The 24,355-nt window shown below is 44.8% G+C and overlaps 1 protein-coding gene across 14 annotated transcripts in view; it reads right to left on the reverse strand.

Annotated features, from left to right (window-relative positions):
* The window catches only part of Epb41l4a (erythrocyte membrane protein band 4.1 like 4A), a 209,261-nt gene that overhangs the window by 106,267 nt on the left and 78,639 nt on the right, over positions 1 to 24,355 (reverse strand). For all 14 annotated transcript variants that reach the window (NM_001437516.1, NM_001437515.1, NM_001437517.1 and 11 more), the window contains one exon: positions 16,116 to 16,220. In NM_001437516.1, coding sequence (NP_001424445.1) covers positions 16,116 to 16,220 — 105 coding nt within the window. The remainder of the gene's footprint in view (positions 1 to 16,115; positions 16,221 to 24,355) is intronic.

Here is a 24,355-nt window from a genome sequence, read left to right on the forward strand (position 1 = left end):
AAGACATACACACCCATGTGAAGCGCCCTTTCTGACCATGATATATCTTCAGGTCTGAGATACCTATTTGTCCCTTCCTAGGGCCAAGGGGCAGCTGTTTTCTGCCTACCATAGCACTCCTATTTTTTTGAGAGAGGGTTTCTCTATTGTAGCCTTGGCTATCCTGGAACTTACTACATAGACCAGGCTGGCCTCGAACTCACAGAGATCTGTTGCCTCCGTCTTACAAGTCCTAGGATTAAAGGCATATACCACCACCCCATGAGCCCGCCTATTAGTATAATTCAACTATCATTTGATCTCCAAGATGACTGCTGAGCACCCAGCAGACACCCTCCTCCCCCCACCCCCACCCCCCACCCCCCACCCAACCCCACCCCCGCCATTGTGCAATGTCATCTTAACATCAGAGCACTCACCACCTGCTATCTGAACATCTACTGTCTCTGTCCTGGGAATAAACTCCTCGGAACCAGGGACATCAGACCTCCCTTCTGAGGTACAGCAGCTGCCCAGGGAAGATCGGCTGCTTAATTAAACTGAGGCGAGAAACAGCAAACACAGTGCCAGGCCAGAGCTGTGAGAGGAAGGCTGTAAAGGTGATGGGTTTAAGAAAGAAACTTCCTAAATAAATACCTCCCAGAGAATATCCTGAACCCCAAAAGAAACTCAAGAGCTATCTTGACCGGGGGACCCCTAAACTGTAAATCATTGTTAACTCATGAGGCATACATCAAGCTTTACACGGCTCAAAAGCAGGCAGCCGTCGGAACGAGCATACGCCAATCTCAAACGAGTCCTGGGCGACTCTTGCCTGGAATAGACGGTACAGCTAAAAGATGACTGGCCATTTGGTTCCTGAAAATTAAAGACAGAACAGCAAGAACAGACTTTGGCTGTCATAGCCCGATCTGCCTGTCTATTCTGTTCATGGAGGACATAGCAGTCGCAATCCTCTTGAGGTTCAGAACGAAGTTAAATCAAAGCTAATTAATCTGCCAGAGATTCATGCCATAATTCTACAGATTTAAAAAAAAGTCCTACTAGGTAATCGGATGTGTAGGCCAAGTGCGGTGGTACATATGGATTTAAATGGATTTATGGGCAGGTGTGGCAAGTTAGAGCTCAGCCTGGACTACATGGAAAGACTCCCGTATCAAAAAAGAAAAGAAAGAAAGAATGCAGGTAGGAGGGGTGGCAGGCAGGGAGGGAGGGAGGGAAGAAGGAAGGGTCTGGAATCATTAACTACTAAGCCGCTGCTTCCACATCTGAATCAAACAAAATCATCCTCAATTAAACATCTGAAATTCTATCCTTTATAGATTACACTGACTTAACTAGGTAGAAGGCAGTCTAACTTAATCAAATGTTCACTGGAAACAAAATCAGCAGGATCCCTTTTGTAAGACTAATACGGTATAAATTAAATTTCTCAGCCGTCTGTTTCTCTGGTAGAAGAATGTTTACCACGCCATACCTCGTCTTTTATTTATGCACTCACACGTACATACATGTTTAAGTGTTTGTGCTCTCGCTGGTGTCTCGGTTCTGCTAGCTTTTCTTTGAGCCTTTACCACTCTGTTTGCCTTACTCTAGTTTGAGTTGTTTTTTTTTTTAATTGAGAACACTGAGTGCCATTAATAAAGATCTTTTAAGAATTCAATCCCTCCTTCTCCATACACCTGATAAACACACACACACACACACACACACACACACACACACAGTGTGTGTGTGTGTGTGTGTGTGTGTGTGTGTGTGTGTGTGAGAGAGAGAGAGAGAGAGAGAGAGAGAGAGAGAGAGAGAGAGACCTGCAGAAGACACACCGTTGCCTATACTAATGACAGGCTGAAAAGGGAGAACAGAACAAGGCAGAAGCCCACTCTAGGGCAATCGAAGCCTTTCACACACTTTGACAACGTCCTGTCAAAACCAACACAGCCTACGAAGAAACTCCATCAATCAAATCAGCTCTGCTTCTCCCAGGAGCTACATGAGGAAAGCATGAAGCCCACTTGGCAGCTCCCTCACAGCGATTCCCAGGGTCCTTTCACACACGTCAGCTCCCGAACTCCCATGATGTACTGTAAGACCTCTCAAGAGAGATGAGACCCTCTCCAAACAGGGAGCATTTCAGAAAAACACCGTCTGTTCCGATTTTGTTAAGCATGGCTTATGCACTACAGAGAAACACGTTTTACTACGAGCGTCATTATATGTAATAACAGAAATGAAGGTCCAAAGTCGTCCCACCACAGAGAGCCGTCCCCCAAGTCCTCACATGCCACACCTGTCCTTTTACACGTCGCACTACCCGCTCGTTGCACACAAGAGCTGCTCAAGCAGCACCTCGTAGCTGCCAGCGCATCAGAAATATCACGTGTGTGACACACCTTGTCATCCCATAAATTTCTAAGCTAACCAACTGCCCCCACCTCTTGGTAAAGCCACTTTTGAAAGGTAAACTGTGCTTTAAGTGGAAGAAGTTGGGGGAGGGAATTCCAAGAATGATGATAGCGGGGAGACACCGTTTGGAATGTGGGCGGGTACCTGTTTCTGGAAGCTCTACCCTCTGCCTGGTCTGCACACAGGATTAGGGGGAGAGATCTTCCTCCTAAACCAGCTCAGAGGTTTACCCAGCAGTAATGGGTGGTGATAACCAATCTCAGGACGTTTATAAACAAGGTACTAGTAACGTGTGAGAGGAAGAAAATGGAAGTCATTCCTAGACAGTGGGGGAAAGGGTCAAGGAGGAAAAAAAGTCAGAGATGTGGGTGATAAGACATGGGTAATAGGACTTACCCAGGAGCATGGAGGGGAGAGCAAGCAGGTGGTCAGGCAGGGAGGCAGCATACAAGCACTGGAGACAATGCTGGCAGGAGCAGAGGAGCCCTGCAGCCATGCACCAGGAACTTGGGTCTGGGTGACTTGCACCCTCTCACTGCCAGGAAGAGTAACTAAGGGTCGTACATCCTGAAGGGCTTGCAAGGTATCACGTAAGAGTTGAGGCTTTCAACCCGCGGATCCTGGCCCGCAGCAACTCTCTGCTCCCAGACCCTGTGGGAAAGAGACCTCACCGCCTGGTCAGGTGGGCACTCCTAAGGCTGCAGAGCGGAAGAGATCACCAACACTGCCCACCCCTGCCCACATCCCTGGCCCAAGAGGAAACTGTATAAGGCCTCTGGGCTCCCGTGGGGGAGGGCCCAGGAGCGGCAGGACACCTGCCTGAGACACCGCCGGAACCTGAAGGAAACAGACCGGATAAACAGTTCTCTGCCCCCAAATCCCGTGGGAGGGAGAGCTAAACCCTCAGAGAGGCAGACACGCCTGGGAAACCAGAAGAGACTGCACTCTGCATGCACATCTCGGACGCCAGAGGAAAACACCAAAGGCCATCTGGAACCCTGGTGCACTGAAGCTCCCGGAAGGGGCGGCGCAGGTATTCCTGGTTGCTGCCGCCACAGAGAGCCCGTGGGCAGCACCCCGCAAGCGAACTTGAGCCTTGGGACCACAGGTAAGACCAACCTTTCTGCTGCAAGAAAGCTGCCTGGTGAACTCAAGACACAGGCCCACAGGAACAGCTGAAGACCTGTAGAGAGGAAAACTACACGCCCGAAAGCAGAACACTCTGTCCCCATAACTGACTGAAAGAGAGGAAAACAGCTCTACAGCACTCCTGACACACAGGCTTATAGGACAGTCTAGCCACTGTCAGAAATAGCAGAACAAACTAACACTAGAGATAATCTGATGGCGAGAGGCAAGCGCAGGAACCCAAGCAACAGAAACCAAGACTACATGGCATCATCGGAGCCCAATTCTCCCACAAAAACAAACATGGAATATCCAAACACACCAGAAAAGCAAGATCTAGTTTCAAAATCATATTTGATCATGATGCTTGAGGACTTCAAGAAAGACATGAAGAACTCCCTTAGGGAAACACAGGAAAACATTAATAAACAAGTAGAAGCCTACAGAGAGGAATCGCAAAAATCCCTGAAAGAATCGCAAAAATCCCTGAAAGAATTCCAGGAAAACACAATCAAACAGTTGAAGGAACTAAAAATGGAAATAGAAGCAATCAAGAAAGAACACATGGAAACAACCCTGGATATAGAAAACCAAAAGAAGAGACAAGGAGCTGTAGATACAAGCCTCACGAACAGAATACAAGAGATGGAAGACAGAATCTCAGTAGCAGAAGATTCCATAGAAATCATTGACTCAACTGTCAAAGATAATGTAAAGCGGAAAAAGCTACTGGTCCAAAACATACAGGAAATCCAGGACTCAATGAGAAGATCAAACCTAAGGATAATAGGTATAGAAGAGAGTGAAGACTCCCAGCTCAAAGGACCAGTAAATATCTTCAACAAAATCATAGAAGAAAACTTCCCTAACCTAAAAAAAGAGATACGCATAGGCATACAAGAAGCCTACTGACCTCCAAATAGATTGGACCAGAAAAGAAACACCTCCCGTCACATAATTGTCAAAACACCAAACGCACAAAATAAAGAAAGAATATTAAAAGCAGTAAGGGAAAAAGGTCAAGTAACATACAAAGGGAGACCTATCAGAATCACACCAGACTTCTCGCCAGAAACTATGAAGGCCAGAAGATCCTGGACTGATGTCGTACAGACCCTAAGAGAACACAAATGCCAGCCCAGGTTACTGTATCCTGCAAAACTCTCAATTAACATTGATGGAGAAACCAAGATATTCCATGACAAAACCAAATTTACACAATATCTTTCTACAAATCCAGCACTACAAAGGATAATAAATGGTAAAGCCCAACATAAGGAGGCAAGCTATACCCTAGAAGAAGCAAGAAACTAATCGTCTTGGCAACAAAAGAAAGAGAATGAAAGCACACAAACATAACCTCACATCCAAATATGAATATAACGGGAAGCAATAATCACTATTCCTTAATATCTCTCAACATCAATGGCCTCAACTTCCCAATAAAAAGACATAGATTAACAAACTGGATACGCAACGAGGACCCTGCATTCTGCTGCCTACAGGAAACACACCTCAGAGACAAAGACAGACATTACCTCAGAGTGAAAGGCTGGAAAACAATTTTCCAAGCAAATGGTCAGAAGAAGCAAGCTGGAGTAGCCATTCTAATATCAAATAAAATCAATTTTCAACTAAAAGTCATCAAAAAAGATAAGGAAGGACACTTCATATTCATCAAAGGAAAAATCCACCAAGATGAACTCTCAATCCTAAATATCTATGCCCCAAATACAAGGGCACCTACATATGTAAAAGAAACCTTACTAAAGCTCAAAACACACATTGCACCTCACACAATAATAGTGGGAGATTTCAACACCCCACTCTCATCAATGGACAGATCATGGAAACAGAAATTAAACAGAGATGTAGACAGACTAAGAGAAGTCATGAGCCAAATGGACTTAATGGATATTTAGAGAACATTCTATCCTAAAGCAAAAGGATATACCTTCTTCTCAGCTCCTCATGGTACTTTCTCCAAAATTGACCATATAATTGGTCAAAAAACGGGCCTCAACAGGTACAGAAACATAGAAATAATCCCATGCGTGCTATCAGACCACCACGGCCTAAAACTGGTCTTCAATAACAATCAAGGAAGAATGCCCACATATACTTGGAAATTGAACAATGCTCTACTCAATGATAACTGGTCAAGGAAGAAATAAAGAAAGAAATTAAAAACTTTTTAGAATTTAATGAAAATGAAGGTACAACATACCCAAACTTATGGGACACAATGAAAGCTGTGCTAAGAGGATAACTCATAGCGCTGAGTGCCTGCAGAAAGAAACAGGAAAGAGCATATGTCAGCAGCTTGACAGCACACCTAAAAGCTCTAGAACAAAAAGAAGCAAATACACCCAGGAGGAGTAGAAGGCAGGAAATAATCAAACTCAGAGCTGAAATCAACCAAGTAGAAACAAAAAGGACCATAGAAAGAATCAACAGAACCAAAAGTTGGTTCTTTGAGAAAATCAACAAGATAGATAAACCCTTAGCCAGACTAACGAGAGGACACAGAGAGTGCGTCCAAATTAACAAAATCAGAAATGAAAAGGGAGACATAACTACAGATTCAGAGGAAATTCAAAAAATCATCAGATCTTACTATAAAAACCTATATTCAACAAAACTTGAAAATCTTCAGGAAATGGACAATTTCCTAGACAGATACCAGGTATCGAAGTTAAATCAGGAACAGATAAACCAGTTAAACAACCCCATAACTCCTAAGGAAATAGAAGCAGTCATTAAAGGTCTCCCAACCAAAAAGAGCCCAGGTCCAGACGGGTTTAGTGCAGAATTCAATCAAACCTTCATAGAAGACCTCATACCAATATTATCCAAACTATTCCACAAAATTGAAACAGATGGATCACTACCGAATACCTTCTACGAAGCCACAATTACTCTTATACCTAAACCACACAAAGACACAACAAAGAAAGAGAACTTCAGACCAATTTCCCTTATGAATATCGATGCAAAAGTACTCAACAAAATTCTGGCAAACCGAATCCAAGAGCACATCAAAACAATCATCCACCATGACCAGGTAGGCTTCATCCCAGGCATGCAGGGATGGTTTAATATACGGAAAACCATCAACGTGATCCATTATATAAACAAACTGAAAGAACAAAACCACATGATCATTTCATTAGACGCTGAGAAAGCATTTGACAAAATTCAACACCCCTTCATGATAAAAGTCCTGGAAAGAATAGGAATTCAAGGCCCATACCTGAACATAGTAAAAGCCATATACAGCAAACCAGTTGCTAACATTAAACTAAATAGAGAGAAACTTGAAGCAATCCCACTAAAATCAGGGACTAGACAAGGCTGCCCACTCTCTCCCTACTTATTCAATATAGTTCTTGAAGTTCTAGCCAGAGCAATCAGACAACAAAAGGAGGTCAAGGGTATACAGACCGGAAAAGAAGAAGTCAAAATATCACTATTTGCAGATGATATGATAGTATATTTAAGTGATCCCAAAAGTTCCACCAGAGAACTACTAAAGCTGATAAACAACTTCAGCAAAGTGGCTGGGTATAAAATTAACTCAAATAAATCAGTTGCCTTCCTCTATACAAAAGAGAAACAAGCCGAGAAAGAAATTAGGGAAACGACACCCTTCATAATACACCCAAATAATATAAAGTACCTCGGTGTGACTTTAACCAAGCAAGTAAAAGATCTGTACAATAAGAACTTCAAGACACTGAAGAAGGAAATTGAAGAAGACCTCAGAAGATGGAAAGATCTCCCATGCTCATGGATTGGCAGGATTAATATAGTAAAAATGGCCATTTTACCAAAAGCGATCTACAGATTCAATGCAATCCCCATCAAAATACCAATCCAATTCTTCAAAGAGTTAGACAGAACAATTTGCAAATTCATCTGGAATAACAAAAAACCCAGGATAGCTAAAGCTATCCTCAACAATAAAAGGACTTCAGGGGGAATCACTATCCCTGAACTCAAGCAGTATTACAGAGCAATAGTGATAAAAACTGCATGGTATTGGTACAGAGACAGACAGATAGACCAATGGAATAGAATTGAAGACCCAGAAATGAACCCACACACCTATGGTCACTTGATTTTTGACAAAGGAGCCAAAACCATCCAATGGAAAAAAGATAGCATTTTCAGCAAATGGTGCTGGTTCAACTGGAGGTCAACATGTAGAAGAATGCAGATCGATCCATGCTTATCACCCTGTACAAAGCTTAAGTCCAAGTGGATCAAGGACCTCCACATCAAACCAGACACACTCAAACTAATAGAAGAAAAACTAGGGAAGCATCTGGAACACATGGGCACTGGAAAAAATTTCCTGAACAAAACACCAATGGCTTACGCTCTAAGATCAAGAATCGACAAATGGGATCTCATAAAACTGCAAAGCTTCTGTAAGGCAAAGGACATTGTGGTTAGGACAAAACGGCAACCAACAGATTGGGAAAAGATCTTTACCAATCCTACAACAGATAGAGGCCTTATATCCAAAATATACAAAGAACTCAAGAAGTTAGACCGCAGGGAAACAAATAACCCTATTAAAAAATGGGGCTCAGAGCTAAACAAAGAATTCACAGCTGAGGAATGCCGAATGGCTGAGAAACACCTCTTTATTTAAAGATGTTCAACATCTTTAGTCATAAGGGAAATGCAAATCAAAACAACCCTGAGATTTCACCTCACACCAGTGAGAATGGCTAAGATCAAAAACTCAGGGGACAGCAGATGCTGGCGAGGATGCGGAGAAAGAGGAACACTCCTCCATTGTTGGTGGGGTTGCAAACTGGTACAACCATTCTGGAAATCAGTCTGGAGGATCCTCAGAAAATTGGACATTGAACTACCTGAGGATCCAGCTATACCTCTCTTGGGCATATACCCAAAAGATGCCCCAACATATAAAAAAGACACGTGCTCCACTATGTTCATTGCAGCCTTATTTATAATAGCCAGAAGCTGGAAAGAACCCAGATGCCCTTCAACAGAGGAATGGATACAGAAAATGTGGTACATCTACACAATGGAATATTACTCAGCTATCAAAAACAACGGCTTTATGAAATTCGTAGGCAAATGGTTGGAACTGGAAAACATCATCCTGAGTGAGCTAACCCAATCACAGAAAGACATACATGGTATGCACTCATTGATAAGTGGCTATTAGCCCAAATGCTTGAATTACCCTAGATGCCTAGAACAAATGAAACTCAAGACGGATGATCAAAACGTGAATGCTTCACTCCTTCTTTAAAAGGGGAACAAGAATACCCTTGGCAGGGAATAGAGAGGCAAAGATTAAAACAGAGACTGAAGGAACACCCATTCAGAGCCTGCCCCACATGTGGCCCATACATATACAGCCACCCAATTAGACAAGATGGATGAAGCAAAGAAGTGCAGACCGACAGGAGCCGGATGTAGATCACTCCTGAGAAACACAGCCAGAATACAGCAAATACAGAGGCGAATGCCAGCAGCAAACCACTGAACTGAGAATAGGTCCCCCGTTGAAGGAATCAGAGAAAGAACTGGAAGAGCTTGAAGGGGCTCGAGACCCCATATGTACAACAATGCCAAGCAACCAGAGCTTCCAGGGACTAAGCCACTACCTAAAGACTATACATGGACTGACCCTGGACTCTGACCTCATAGGTAGCAATGAATATCCTAGTAAGAGCACCAGTGGAAGGGGAAGCCCTGGGTCCTGCTAAGACTGAACCCCCAGTGAACTAGACTGATGGGGGGAGGGCGGCAATGGGGGGAGGGTTGGGAGGGGAACACCCATAAGGAAGGGGAGGGGGGAGGGGGATGTTTGCCCGGATACCGGGAAAGGGAATAACACTCGAAATGTATATAAGAAATACTCAAGTTAATAAAAAAAAAAAAGAGTTGAGGCTTTCTCTTTGGGAATCCTATTAAAGACTTTTAAGCCACGATGAGACACCATGAAAGTTGGGTTTCTGAGAGAAAACCACAACGAAGATTGGGAAAATGTCAGGATTAAAGACAGGAAGTCCAGTCAAAATGTCTATGGGAATGCAAACGAATCTACTAGCATCTCAAGATTTTTATTATATGTGTGCATGCATGGTCTATGTTCAGACACTGGAGCCACGGATCCCATGTAGAGGTCGGAAAACAACTGTGCAGAGTTGAGTCTCTCCACTCACCTTTTTGTGGGTTCCAGGGGTTGAACCTGGTTGCCAAGCTTCTGCAGCCAGCACCTTCACCCGCTGAACCTTCCTACCAGCCTCCAAATAGCATGTAACACACAGGGGAAGAGAAATGGTTGAGAGGCTAACAGCTCTGCTCATACCAACTGTCCAGGCTTAATTTTTAATGATAGCCCTTTTCCCTCTCAGGAGCACCCGGTTTAGATGGAAGTCTTACGAAACTAATTATGGGCATTTCTAATTGCCTAGTTAATCTCTAATATGTGTAATGTCTGACTCACAACGTGGCCCAGAGAAGTACAGCTCACCACCTTTCCTGGGAACTCAGAATATTCTGGCGGAAGTCTTTTCTTGGGGAATAAAATTCCAGACCTTTCCTAAACCATTGGAAGCCAGCTCATTGATGACCTAGAGGATGTTGTTTCGCTTGCAAAAAAGCACGGGCTGGAAGATGCCATGGTGATAATATAGCAGAAACGCTCTGCTGGAACCTGATTTTCGTGTGACTTAAAGAAGACCGCCCTGAGCAGAGCAATAAATAAGACTCCCTTGCGTTCCACCAGTGAGATTCAGAGGTCGATTTACTGTTGCTGCAAAACACAGCCCACTGGGTTTGATTTAAACAATCGTATACTATCAAAACCTTCGCTCACTGATGTAAAAGAGGCAACTATGAGGGCTTGCCGGGGCTGGAGAGATGGCCGAACAGCTAGAGCACACACTCTTCTTGCAGAGGACCTGAGTTCAGTTTGTAGCACCCATGTGGACATCTCACAGTCACAGCATCCAGGGGCTTGCATACTCATGTATACGCGCCTACATATAGATATACACAGACACATAATTACAAAACATTAGATATACACAGACACATAATTACAAAAAGACCCTTTAATACTAGTATAATACTTTAATTAATTATATGAAAATTATACTTGCGTTCAACAATTAGGGCTTTTAAGTTCTCAAGGAAATAGTTTGAATTTTCAATGTACATATCTACAATATTTTAAGGATAAATATTTTTATTGATAAAAATGTAAGTGAGCCCAGCATGGTAGCACATAACTGTAATCTTAGAACTCAGAAGACAGAGACAGGAGGATCAGGTGTTTGAGGCTAGCCTCAGCTACAGTACATTGGAGGATAGCCCGACTTATCTCAATAAATCAATCTGTAGCTACAGAGAAGAAAGTTTTTTGGAGAAAGTGAAAGAAAAATACAAATTTAAGGACAGAAGTGATAAAGGAAAGAAAGAAGACAAAGTGCAGTATAATTATTAAATTTAAATTCAATGAGCCACTGAGAGTGATAAGACAGACATTACAATATCAATATTTATAGTAAGCCAAGATTTGCAGCTACCAAAGTCATGATGATATATCCTCGAAGCAGATGCAAGGTAAATATTTTTTTAAGTAGATGAAAATAAAAAAACATTGCTCTCAGAAACATGGGAGAGCAGAGAAGACCTCAGGGGAAAGACAAAGAAGTTTTCATTTCAAAGGCACATTTGTGGCACTGAAAGGCTATCTGAGCGGTGAGGAAGACCTGACATGTGCGCTCGATACACAATTTAAGCCACCAGCCTTGCCATTTAGAGAGGTGTTTTCCGTGTTCACTGCCATCCCGTGAGGCTGGTACTGTCACTGTATGACTGCAGAACATGAAGCAGAAGTTCAGAAAGGCTCACCCAGTGCCACACAGCTCTCCTGGGGGCTGGGGGGGGGGGCGCAGAACGTAGTTTAAAGCCAGACCCCCTCAACCTTGAGTCTAATGTCTTTGCACCCGGCAGTGTCTCTCAAGATACCTGGGCTGGAGACACTAATTAGGAGCAGAAATTATCACTCTTTAGACAACAATTTATCTACGGAGCAGATGGCACTGCCCAGGAAGAACACATATTTATCCTCGGAAAATGAGAGCTTGTCGGCATTACATAGCCTCGTGAGGATGCCCCTGTCATTCCCGGAAGGGGAAACAATTCTTCCTGTGGTTTTCCTCCCCAGGCTCCCCTCATCTGCTGTCCTCACTCTCCCTGGACCACTGCACTCCATATATGCCACAGTCAAAGGGGCCACTGATGGATTTTCCTGCTTCATGTTCGTCCTCTGCTCCCCTACCGGGTACCTAAAGATGCCACAGACACAGGCAGGTCCACGGGCAGGAAGTGTGGAAAGCTTTCCTTCTTTGCAACATCGTCAGGCAGTCTAGGTACTTTCTAAAATACAGAGCAGATGAGACCTCGTATATGTTGCAGAATACAGCATCTAGATGCAAAGTGTGCAGAGAAGGGAGCTTGTCTGCCCACGCTCAGTGGAGAAGGTTACCTTCAACACCAGAACATCTGGAGGGAGCACTGTATGCGTGGACCTCTGCAGAGTTAGGACACGGGGAATCAAGGATAAAACCCCGATGAGTAGCCATATTTGGTGCTGACAATAGAGCTCAGTGGTAAGTGCTTGTCTATTAAATATGAAGCCCATGTAAAAACACAGAACCAAACAAACAAACAAACAAACAACAAAACCAAACAAACAAAAGACCAAACTCAGTGTCTCATGAAATAGGCAGAGGAAAAGTGAAGATAAAGAATAACCAGAAAAAAATAAAGTCTGAAAATAAAAAAAAAAATAAAAAAAAACGAGAAGTCAGGGCTGTCACTATAATGAAGTAAGATTTCAAGAAAGAGTAAGCCACAGTCGTGAACGCGGCAGAAAGGCGGGTTCTTTGTAAAGGCAAAGCGTGCCTCTGGCAGCCTCTGTACAAAAGACATAAAGAGCAAAGATGAACAACGGGAAGCTATAAGAAAAGGAGGAACCCATGAGACCTCTGCTGGGAAAGCAAGAGTAAAGAAGGAGCTTAGAGCTACCCCAGAGGGAGAGGTGACGCCACTCAGGACAGAGGCACTGGGACTCTGCGCTGTGACAGAAGAGGGACAGTGGTCTCTGTGAAGGGAGTGATCCAGGAACAAGACGTTCGTTCCAACTGTTCTGGTGAAGTCGAGGGCTGGCTCACTGAAGGAAGAGGACACCCATGTGTCACTGTTACCCATGTGCGGGATCTTTCCCCTTCTGTGACTTCCTGAAGTCAGAGGATGGCAGGTCTAGAAGCATGAGTGTCAGAGACAGTTCCAATTCTGTCTTCTGAGAAAAGTTCCAAGAGTCTGAGACTTCCGTCTCTGAAAGAGCAATTAGGGGAGCCTCAACTCTAATACTGAGAGACAGCATGGTTATAACTGCTACTGCAGGGGCCAGGACTGGCTGGGACACCCCATTGTACCCTTACTATTGATCCAATGTCATCATACGCTTCTTCAAAATTTCCCAAGGATTTATAAGAATCTAGACCCTTTGTGACTTTCTCTCCTCTTTCCTTCAGACCGTTCACTTCCTCCTACTTGATAAAAGACAATGAGCACTGCTTTCCCTCACTCTAGTTCCCACAAGAGAGGCCACTTACATGCCTTATGCCTTCTAATCTATGGAGATCGTTCATGAAAATCTGCTTGGTCCCATGGCACTCATAAGAGCTGAGGGCAGAGGCATTTTACTTTCAATACAGAACAGGTTCCTACTATGGTTTGAACACAGCTAATTACCGCCCAAGTGCTCGTGTGTTGAAAGCTTGCTCCTTGGTATGGCAATATTTGGAACTTTTAGTATAGTATAGAACCTTTAATAGTGGTGAATAGTTAGATCACTGAAGGAGCTGCCCCAGGAGGAAGTGATGTATTTAGCTCTTTGGAGAAAGCTGCTATGAATGAACAATCATGGTCTCTTGTAATCTGTCCCACTTCTCTTGCCACGTAATCTCCCCTTCCCACAGACGTATCCCTGCTGCCGGTGTGCCAACGTCCATGAGGTCCTCATGCCTTCGAACTCCTGAACTAAGCTAGATATACCTCTTTTCTTTACTCATTACCCAGCGTCGGGTGTTCCGTTATAGTAAAACAAAACAGCATCATTCAGATATTAAGGGCTAAAGAAGCAACATCAGCATTTTTTTTAAGGAAGAAACATGGGACTCTCCTTAGGAAGAGATTCAAAGATATTTGTGACTCCTGACCGCAGCTATCCATTCTACCGCATTATACTCCATTTATAACTGTCTCTGAAACCCTCAAAGGTGGCCTGGTTCCTTCCGTCCTCTGATTAGTCTCAACATCTTAATGTTTAAAATCAAGACAACTGTGCTAAATTCTAACACTAGTGGCCAACAGGTCTCCCCATCCCTCTCTCACAGCAAGAAACCCAAGCTCTGCAAAGCAGCAACATTGCTTGCCCATCAGGGACACACATCCAGCAGCATGAACTATAAAGGAACCCTGCTCGTACGCCATAGAGGGTACAAGGTATCACCACTCAAGGAGCTTAGCAGTGCTGCAGGCTTCTTCTGCCTGATGTGAAAACCCACACTATAAAGTCCTGCACTTCTAAGCAAGCAGAATGAGATTCTCCTCCACAAATCCACCAGGATTGCTTTCCTGCTGCTGCAACAAATTGCCAACGACGTGACAGCTTAAAACAATGGGAATGTATCTGCTTGTAATTCTGGGGGCTTTAGGTTCAAAACGAAATCTTCCCAGGATAAAATAAAAACGCAGGCAGGATGAGTTCCTCCCAGAAGCTCTCTGGGGAAGCAGCCATTTCCTTGCCTTCTCTCCAGCTTCGAGAGGCCACCTGCGTTCCCTGACTAAAGGACCTCATCCAGCAATGTACCACTCCGGCCTCTGTTTCCATCAGATGTATCTTCCCTCTGACTTTCCAGCTTTTCTCTCCCACACATGAGGACACTGCACTTGAATCATCTTCCGACAGATAAGGTCTGTGTAATTTTAGCAAGTCACTTTTTCCCGGGCAAGGTCTGACATCAATCAGGAAACTGTACTTGTCTCCACTAGGAAAATATTACTAATAAAATATGAATGCAATTCGAGGTACCTTCCAAAGCCTCGAGTTTACTCATTCTGTATACATTTACAGTTCTACAAGAGTGACCCGTGGTCTATACGGGACAGAGCTCAGTGGATCTCTGACTATGTAGCCTTGTAGAATACAGTTCTCTGTGCAGATCTACCAAAATCCCAAATGTTTACTTCTGTTTTATTTAATGGAATAGATTGTGAAGCTAGCTTTTAAAGAAATCACATTTCACTATTAGCACCCCACTTCCCTGCCTCTTCTCACCATAAGGAATTCCTAGGGCCACATTCTGTACTGAGTTCATCCCCAAATGGTCATGGGAAGCCAGCAGACCTAAAGGAAGAGGAAGAACCCTTCATTTCATACAGCTGCACAGGACAGAAATAAATGGCCAGTGTCTTAGTTAGGGTTTTGCCGCTGTGAACAGACACCATGACCAGGCACCTCTTATAAGGACAACATTTAATTGGGGCTGGCTCACAGGTTCAGTCCATTATCATCAAGATGGGAGCGTGGCAGCATCCAGGCAGGCCTGGTGCTGGAGAAGGAGATGAGAGTTCTGGCGTCTTGATCAAAAGGCAGTCAGGAAAAGACTGACTCTGCCACACTGGGCAGAGCTTCAAAGCCCACCCCACAGGGTCATACTTCTTCCAACAAGGCCACACCTCCTAACAGCACCACTCCCTGTGGGCCAAGCATATTCAAGCACCACAGCATCCTGGCATTTCTAAGACAAGCCCCTGAGCACTTTTGCATAAACTATCTATCTGAGGTTAAAATCTTTCTTAGACTAAATCAACAATTCTTTGTTCTTCAAAGTCTGTCACCTCCCAAGTCAGCAGTGTGGCAAGCTTCATAGCAGACAGGACCGTCTCCTGAATTAACCAGTGGACAGGAAAGGTAGACTGTCCCTACTCCACCATACTGAAGAATGGAAACTTATACTCATTTCCTTTTAACAGCCCGAGACACCCTCAAAGCTGCGGTAGGAGGCAGGACACACACACACATATTCTCCTTCCTCAGTTCCTTTCTTAAAAGGCAATCGTGGCTGTCCTTTCCAGAGAATCCTTCCTCCTGACACAGTGAGTCGACGAAACAGCACATACAGAAAGAGCCTCGCTACAAACTGGGGGCAACAGTGGAGGTCACATGAGCCACCTGCAAAAGGAATTCTGTGCAAAGAAGTGGTGAAGCCAGCATCTCTACAGACTTTTGTGAGACAAAAAAAAAAAAAAAGTACAAAGAAATTACCACGGAAAAGTGAGAGTCAAGTTTCCAGTGTCGTTTTTCAGTTCCAAAAACCCAAACACCTAAAATCACACCCAGAAAGGCGAGAGAGAGAGAGAGAGAGAGAGAGAGAGAGAGAGAGAGAGAGAGAGAGAGAGGAGAGAGAGAGAAATTTATAACCAATTTTAAGGCGAGCTCTCGTTGTACTCACTGTCTGATGGCTTCTGTCGCAGTATCGCAGACCAAAATAATCTATCTCCACGAGGTTTACGTGACGGAAAACATGGTCAAGGACAACGGAACCTTTGGTTGACTTCTGCAAAATAATCCACAGATTGCTTTTTAACAAGGTGTCGAGTCTTTCTCCATGGGACACAATCAAATTCTCATCTCTTATGAGCTGCCCTCTCAGGGGAACAACCTTGTTAGACCACACTGCTCTCTCTGGGTTTTCCCTTAGTCACAAAGACAGATGTGCTAAAATGACAGTATATTAAAGAAACAGCCTTTGACAATCGCCTTAAACTTTAGAAGCATTAAATTAACGCAAACACCTCCTACTACAGGATTATAAATTATCTCCAGGATGAAGTGAGTCTTCACTTTTTAATTTTATATGTATAGGTGTTTTGTCTGCATGTACGTCTGTGTGCCATGTGCATGCCTAATGGCAACAGGAACCGGTGAGAAGGCACCAGATCTCCTGGAATTCTAGATGGTTGTGAGCAACTTGCCATGTGAATGCTGGGAATTGAACTTGGCCGCTCTGGAAGACCAGCCAGTGCTCTTAACCACGGAGCCATCTTTCTATCCCCCAAATGACTCTTTAAAGATAGGTAACCCTCTACGTAAAGAACATTCAATAATTTATTAATCATTACAGAAGCTTAAAATTCCCACCATTCTGTCAGTTGGAAAGTGACTTCTGAAATGGTGGCAGGCACACACTGAAGAAACCCAGAGACAAACCAGCTGCCACGTGGTGGCAGGAACACATGAAAGACACACGGCACACCAGCTGTCATGTGATGGTGGACCGGCTGAAGACACCCACAGGCAGGTGTGTGTTCAAAAGACCCCAGAGGCACCAATGATGAACAAGTGCGTGGTGGAGAGATGGGAGAGAAAGAGAAGGCAACCGTGTGTACACTCTGAAGAGGGGCAGAAGTGGAGACATGAGGGTGGTGAGGACCAGCCTGTTGTGAGTATCCTCCACTGACACCTGAGACAGCTGTGGTGAAGTCCCAACCCATGCTACTGCTGAGGGCCACGTTTGAGTCTGAGGCCCTGCAGTATCAGGGGTCTGGATCGATGTCTGTGGCCCATGCTACCTCAAAGGCCACCCAGATGTCCCTGGTCTGGGCTGCTTCCTAGAGTCATCTCAGTGTCTGAAGGCCATGCAGAATTGGCCTTAAATCTCACGTTGTAGCACTCAGGAGAGTGGGTCCTGCACTTCCCCTGGGCAGCACAGTAAACCAGGCCCTGGTGTTGTGGATGTGGGTGAGCCTATCCGAAGGTATTAGCATGAGAGATCCAGCCCCACACCTCGCCCGGCAGAGCGGGAGAGCTGACACCCAGAGCAGGAGAATGGGAGAGCTGACTCTTCCCTTGCTGGTTGCACCACTTGAGAGAGTCCCCTCCCTCACCTGCGCTCGGTACAATTGGCCCTGGAGGTGTAGACATGGAAGAGCCATGGTATGGGCATGGGGGAGAGACATGCCCTCCCCTTGCTGCTGCCTGCAGTAGGCAGGAGAGCCAGCCTGGACTACTCATGTGGTTAGTTTGGGAAGACTGGTCCTGGTGTCATAGGTCCTCTCACCTGCTGCAGCACTCAGGAGAATGGTCCTGCATCTCACCTGAGCAACAGAGCTGGCCCTGGTGGCTTAGGCATGGGAGAACTGGCCTGAGAGTGTCACAGTGGCAGAGCTCTCCCTGTGTCTAGCCAGGGCAGTGCTGGAGAGCTGTTCTTGTGGCATGGATACTAACCCTGATGGTGTGAACACAGGACAGCCAGTCTGCCTCTTGCCAGCTGTTATAAGCAGGAGAGCCGACCCTGCCCCTCACCTGCGCAAAACACAGGAGAGCTGGCCCTGCCCCTCACCTGGGCAAAACACAGGAGAGCTGGCCCTTCCTCTCACCTAGGCATAGCAAGAGAACTGGCCCTGCCCCTCACCTGCGCAAAGCAGGAGAGCCAGCCTCCAATGGCCTGTGACTGGAAAGCTGTTGGGCTAAACAACACAGCCACCACCCAGGCTCAGTTCCAGGGCTTTGAGTTGGTCCACCCCAACATCTACCCCATCTGTGAACTGCTGGAGTACATGAAAGGATCCCACAGATCCAAAGCTGCAGTATTTCCATGACTCTGGACAACAACAGGATATTCAAGAGAGGTCCCAGTGTGAAAACCCAGGGTTGATAGTTTAGCAGAAGCAGAGACCTCTGGCCATATCAATGTTCATTGCAATGAACATTTGCAAGTAAAGAGGTGTGCACAAAAGGGTGGGACACACCCCAGCTTCCACAGCAAGATTTATTTAGTGTTATTTTCTTTGTTATTTATTTACTTATTTTTGTTTTCTTTGGTGGGGAGGTTGCAAGGGCAAAGGACACATATGGAGGGACAGAGAGGTGAGTGGGATTGGGGCACATGATGTGAAAAACCACAAAGAATCAATAAAAAGTTTTAAAAAAGAAAAAAGTGATTTCTACACACACCACTACTCTCCTAAGTATATAGAATAGGAAACCTATAAAATTAAATAGCCAAAGCTTTTATATTTTTAACCTTCAAATCATAAATCCATAGATTAAAGCTGCTAAATAACCCCCATCAGGATATTTGACTTGATCTCTTACGCATGAGCACAGGCAGACAGAAAATATTTCTCTGGCTTGTATTTTAAGCACTGACACCTATATGAATATGCTACTGTCTTCTCTCGCTCCCAAGACACAGGCATAGCACAAGCATTCAGGCTGGATTCAGGCTTCTTACTATGTTATATATTTAAAAAATTTATAAATACAAGAAACGTGTAGTGAGCAGGCAGTAATCCAGGCTAGTATTAACAATGGTCTGTCTATCTGGTTTGCACCAGCTCAGAGTCAGAGCTTCCCTTTCTGTGGCCCTATCATGGGCAGGTAATGATTAGGCAGTGAAAGAAATCCCAAGTTCACTCGGTATATCCTAGGGCTTTTGTTCAATTGTAGCTTCTCTCAGACAATGACCACTAGGCGCTCAATTGAATCAAGTAGACTATAGATACCATAGGGCTTTTAGAAAATAGATTATGATATGAACAAAATTACACACTTGGAAAAGAGAGTCTGGAGCTGCTTGTATTACAAATGATGATTATGTTCCCCCAAAACCTGCTTGCACCGCTGTGTCTACACGTAGCTCCCGTTGGTTCTGATTGGTAAATAAAGATGACAACAGCCAATAGCTGGTGAGGTCAGAGGCGGGATAGTAGGATTTCCTGGGCTTGGGGCAGAGAGGAAGGAGGAGAAACACCAGGCCTGAGAAGAGTGCAGGACAGAGAGGCAGGGCCACCTTGTGAAGGAGCCAGGAGAGCACAGCCCAGAGGGCAGCCCAACTGGGTCTGCAGCAGCCAAGACAGAACGTAGAATTTAGTAAGCACTAACACGGAATTATTCGTGGGAGACGGATTCTACCAGCAATGGAGGTTAGGCAGTGGCCCCACTATAGCTGTTTAAGGCAAATTAAAACATAAAGGCTGTGGTGTGTGTGTGTGTGTGTGTGTGTGTGTGTGTGTGTGTGTGTGTGTGTGTCTGTCTGTCTGTCTGTCTGTCTGTCTTTCTGGAACATAAACCATTGAGGTGAAGCCCGCATTGGGATTTAATTAATAATTAATTCTATAATAGTCCTTTTTTACAAAGCTCTAAATTGCACTAGTTAACTGAATTGCTCCCCTTCCCCTTCAGGTTTCACTAAACTGTTTGCCTGAAGCCATCTAACTCTCCCTGGCCTTACTACTGAGCAGCTCCTGCTGGAACAGTGGCACATCCAGCAAACGTCTCTTGGTGCCTACGTCCCCGTGTATTTCTTTGCAACACACATCTGGAAATGAAATCACTCAATGGAAGAGTATCATACTTAAAGCTGGAGTTGGTACTGCCACGACGACCGACCATTCCGTGAAAGTGCATGTTCCCTCATCCTGGCCAACGCTTGGGCTGGGTTGGGGCAGGGGCAGCGGGATATGGCAAAGGGGAACTGTTTTTGTTGATATTTCCTTGACTCCATTAAAAATAAGCCTTCTTTCATGTACTTACCAGACAAGTGCATTTCCTAGCATGGGGGCTAGGTAGTCTTTAACCAGTGTATGAGCCAACCCTTTGGTACTTTAAATACATACACAGTTGTATTTAGTGTATTAACTCTTCACTCCATCTGGAAATTATTTTTTGTGCTTGGAATAGGGCCTAACTTTGTTTCCAAATGGACAAAAACTGTACTATTGTTTACTCAAAAGTCACGATTCCTTTTAGGGTTTGAAATACCTTCATCATCTCCTAAAGTCCACAGATACTCAAGGAACAATAGGTCCAGTATCTTAAGGAATTTAATATATTTTGCTTGATATCCAAAATATCCTTCAAAATTGTGTTTAACAGGTCTTAGATATTTTTCTTGATGAGAAGTTTAGACTCATCTTGCAAACTTAGTTTAAAACTTAATTCTGGGGCTGGGCACAGTGGCATACCCTTGATTCCCAGCACTAAGTATGTAGAGACAGACAGATCTTTATGAGTTCAAGGCCAGTCTGATCTACAAAGCAAGTTCCAGGCCAGCCGGGGCTATGTAAAGAGTCATTGTCTCAAAACACCAAAGAAATCAATAATGTTAAGAATTTGTGATTAAATCGACAGACCAGGGGACTAGTGGGGTGGAAGTGACACAGTTTACTAGGTAAAATCAAGATGGTTTTCTTTTACATGCATTGTGCTGGCTAGTTCTTATGTCGACTTGACACAAGCTAGCGTCATCTAAGAAGAGGAAGCTTCAGCTGAGAAAATGCCTCTATAAAATCTGGCAGCAGGAGACCCTAGAAGATATTTGTTTTAATAGTGATTGATGGGAGAAGGCCCAGCTCATGGTGGGTGGTGCCATCCCTGGGCCAGTTGCCCTGGGGTCTATAAAGGAGCAAACTGAGAAAGCCAGGTCAGGCAAGACAAAAAGCAACACCCCTCCCTCCATGGCCTCTGCATAAGTTCCTGCCTTCAGGTTCCTGATCTATTTGAGTTCCTGTCCTGTCTTCCTTCAATGATGGAGTTCGAAACACAAGCCGAATGAACCCTTTCCTCTCCAATTTGTTTTTGGTCATGGTGTCTCATCACAGCAACAGTAACCCTAGCTAGGATAGGGTATGCCTCAAAGCAGTTCACACACACACACACACACACACACACACACACATAGACATACACAGACAGATACACACACAGATACACACACAAAGACACACACACACACACACACATAGACATACACAGACAGATACACACACAGATACACACACAAAGACACACAGACACACACACACACACACATAGACATACACAGACAGATACACACACAGATACACACACAAAGACACACAGACACGGACACACACACACACATAGACATACACAGACAGATACACACACAGATACACACACAGATACACACACAAAGACACACAGACACAGACACACAGACACAGACACACAGACACACACACACACACACACACACACACACCCCAGTGATTTAAACCCAGCCATCAATGCATGACGTGGCTTTCGGCCAAGGACTTCAACTGTGATGAGGTGACACTGCAAGGACTTAGAATCGCTCAGTCAGGGGTGTCCAGTAGTAGAGGCATCTAGTTGTGGGCCCAACTGCAACAGGAAGCAATGGCCGACTCCTAAGCCAGGTTTCCATTACTCCTGAGTTCTCAGGGGTGGCCAAGTACCTGCCCTTCCCTTGTCCTGTAGAAGCAGTAAAGCTTGGCCCAAGAGACGGGACAGTGTTCCAAGTAAACCCCGAGTGAAAGTATAAAAGGGCTCATCATAAACACAAACTATTGTACTAATGTTAAGCGTTCCTGTGTTTAGTGTTCCAGGAGGGTTTTTAATGCTTATTCTGGCTTACATCACTGTGAAAAGAATTGGTTGGGAAAATACTATTTATCTCATAGGCCCCACAACATCAGCCTGATGGGAGACCCAGGCTTTGCCTGGCCTCATGCAGACACCCACAGCAACTAAGCGTGGACTCCTCCGTCCATCACCACCTCCTTCCTATGATTTGGGCAATGATGTTCACCTACAAAGAAATAGTCCTGGCCAAGTGAGACCATATCCCTTTACCTTCTCAGGGATATGGAGTATGTCCAAACATCTTCTCTGATATTTCAAAGTGTTTATGGCAAGCGAATGTAAAACTAATCTTCCGTCCTTTTCTCTTCTCTCCTTCGGTCTTTCTTATGTTCAGGCATAGAACACAGGATGAATAAGGAAACCAGGCACAGCTCCAAGCTCCAAGTAGTCTCTCCCCAAACACGCCAATGAGAAGGTGATTCATTAAAAGAAAAGGAGGAAAGGAGTTTGCAGGAAACACTGGAGACTTCTACACACACACACACACACACACACACACACACACACACACACACACACACATGTCAAGATTTTTCCTATGAAAATTACTTCAGTATTCCCACACCCTCTAGAAATGCTAGGCACTTTTCATACATATAATCTACTTACAGAGCGTAACATGACCTAACATGTTTAGTCATGAAGGGCGTGTGCAAAAGCAAGCTTGGAAAACCGCCTCAGAGCTTGAGGTGGTAACTCATGCCTGCAGTCACAGCCCTCCCTCAGGAGGCTTAGGCAGGCAGACTGCCATGAGTTCGAAGGCAGCCTGGGGTACAAAATGAGACCCTGCCCCAGGAAAAGCAAAGGCAGCGAGGGAGCCGCCTCAATGTGGAAATTATTAAAATCTCCTGTATAAGAGAATGACGCCATCTTTTAAACTCATTGCCCAACTATATGGAGTGTCAACTCTGTGACAGCTTTGCACTTACGGAGGCTCTGGTTCTGAAAACATTTAGGATTCTTTTCCTTCAACTCATTTTGTTATCCTCCTGAGAGAACCCACAAGGAGAGCGTCCACTGTTAGGCAGTGAATCCCATCTGATCTGAGGAAGAACATGACTCCCTCTGCAGTATTCTATGCAGAAAGGTTGAGTGTACACGTGCCCTAAGGACACAGCCAAAACAGCAATAAAACCACGGCTCCATCCTCCTTTCCTTTGTGGTCCAAAGAAACCATCTCCAGTAAGGAAATTAAAACACAGGGCTGGGGCTACAGCTCAGGGATAGCATGTCTGCTTAGGACCCTCTCTTTGCTGTCCGTTCCCACAAGTCTATCTTCCTCAGTCTCACACAGCCCAGGCCAGCCTTGAACTTGATATGTTGATTTAAAATGACTTAAAAATTCTGACCCCCAGGGTGTGAGGGTGGGACGGGGTGGCATGGGGGCACTGCGATTGGATGTAAAGTGATTAAATAAATTAATAAAAATTCTAACCCCCCACTGCTCCCCCATCTACCCACGGCTGGGATTATAGGCTACCACCTTCAGGATGCTTTATTGGTACTGTGGCTCAAACCCGAGCTTACACCCCAGCCCCACACCATCACTCTCTGGAAGATGAAGAAGGGTGAACTAAAAGGCAGCAGAGGGGAGGAAGAGGCCATGGTACACAGATCTGTGGGGAGGGAAGGCCCACCTAAGACACTAGAGACATGCATGACTAAAAAGAAAATCTTCTCAAAGTGGCCTCTGAAGGAAGAGGAGGAGAGACCTGATTTTCACACATTACTTGTGTAAAATATCTTTAAAACCCGAGGCGCGGCAGCACAGGCCAGGCATCGCTTTGCTCTGCTCACTGAGGCTGCCCTGTGGTGCGTTCAGCATCTGCTGCCATGGGTGTTAAGTAAAGAAATGGGCACGGACAAGATGAGGACATAGGAACTGATGCTTTACTCTCCTTTAAAGTTACTTCAGGACTTCTTGATCTGAATTCTTTTTGAGCCCTTCCAGCAGTCAGATAAAATCCTCATTAGCCATCACTGTGGGCGCTGAGTTCCGGCAAGCCTCCAGGCAAGCCCTTCAATGCCAAATCAAACTGGTGCTGTCATTTGAAATTTAAGAAGCGCGTGATTCTTCACTTCTCCCGGCTATAGTGGGGGACAGGCATGTGAGTGCCGTCACGATCACTGCCATTTTCCTGTCCGTTTCTCAGAGAAATCCAGAAGCCACGGAAGATATAATTACAACCACAGCACTTAGCAACACGCCTAAGAAGTTTCTAAATAGATAAACAAAATTTTGTCTCTAATAATCAACTTCCATTAGTGAGACCATAGAGATAG

Source organism: Rattus norvegicus, chromosome 18, assembly GCF_021556685.1.
Source record: "Rattus norvegicus strain SHRSP/BbbUtx chromosome 18, alternate assembly SHRSP_T2T, whole genome shotgun sequence".
NCBI lineage: Eukaryota > Metazoa > Chordata > Mammalia > Rodentia > Muridae > Rattus > Rattus norvegicus.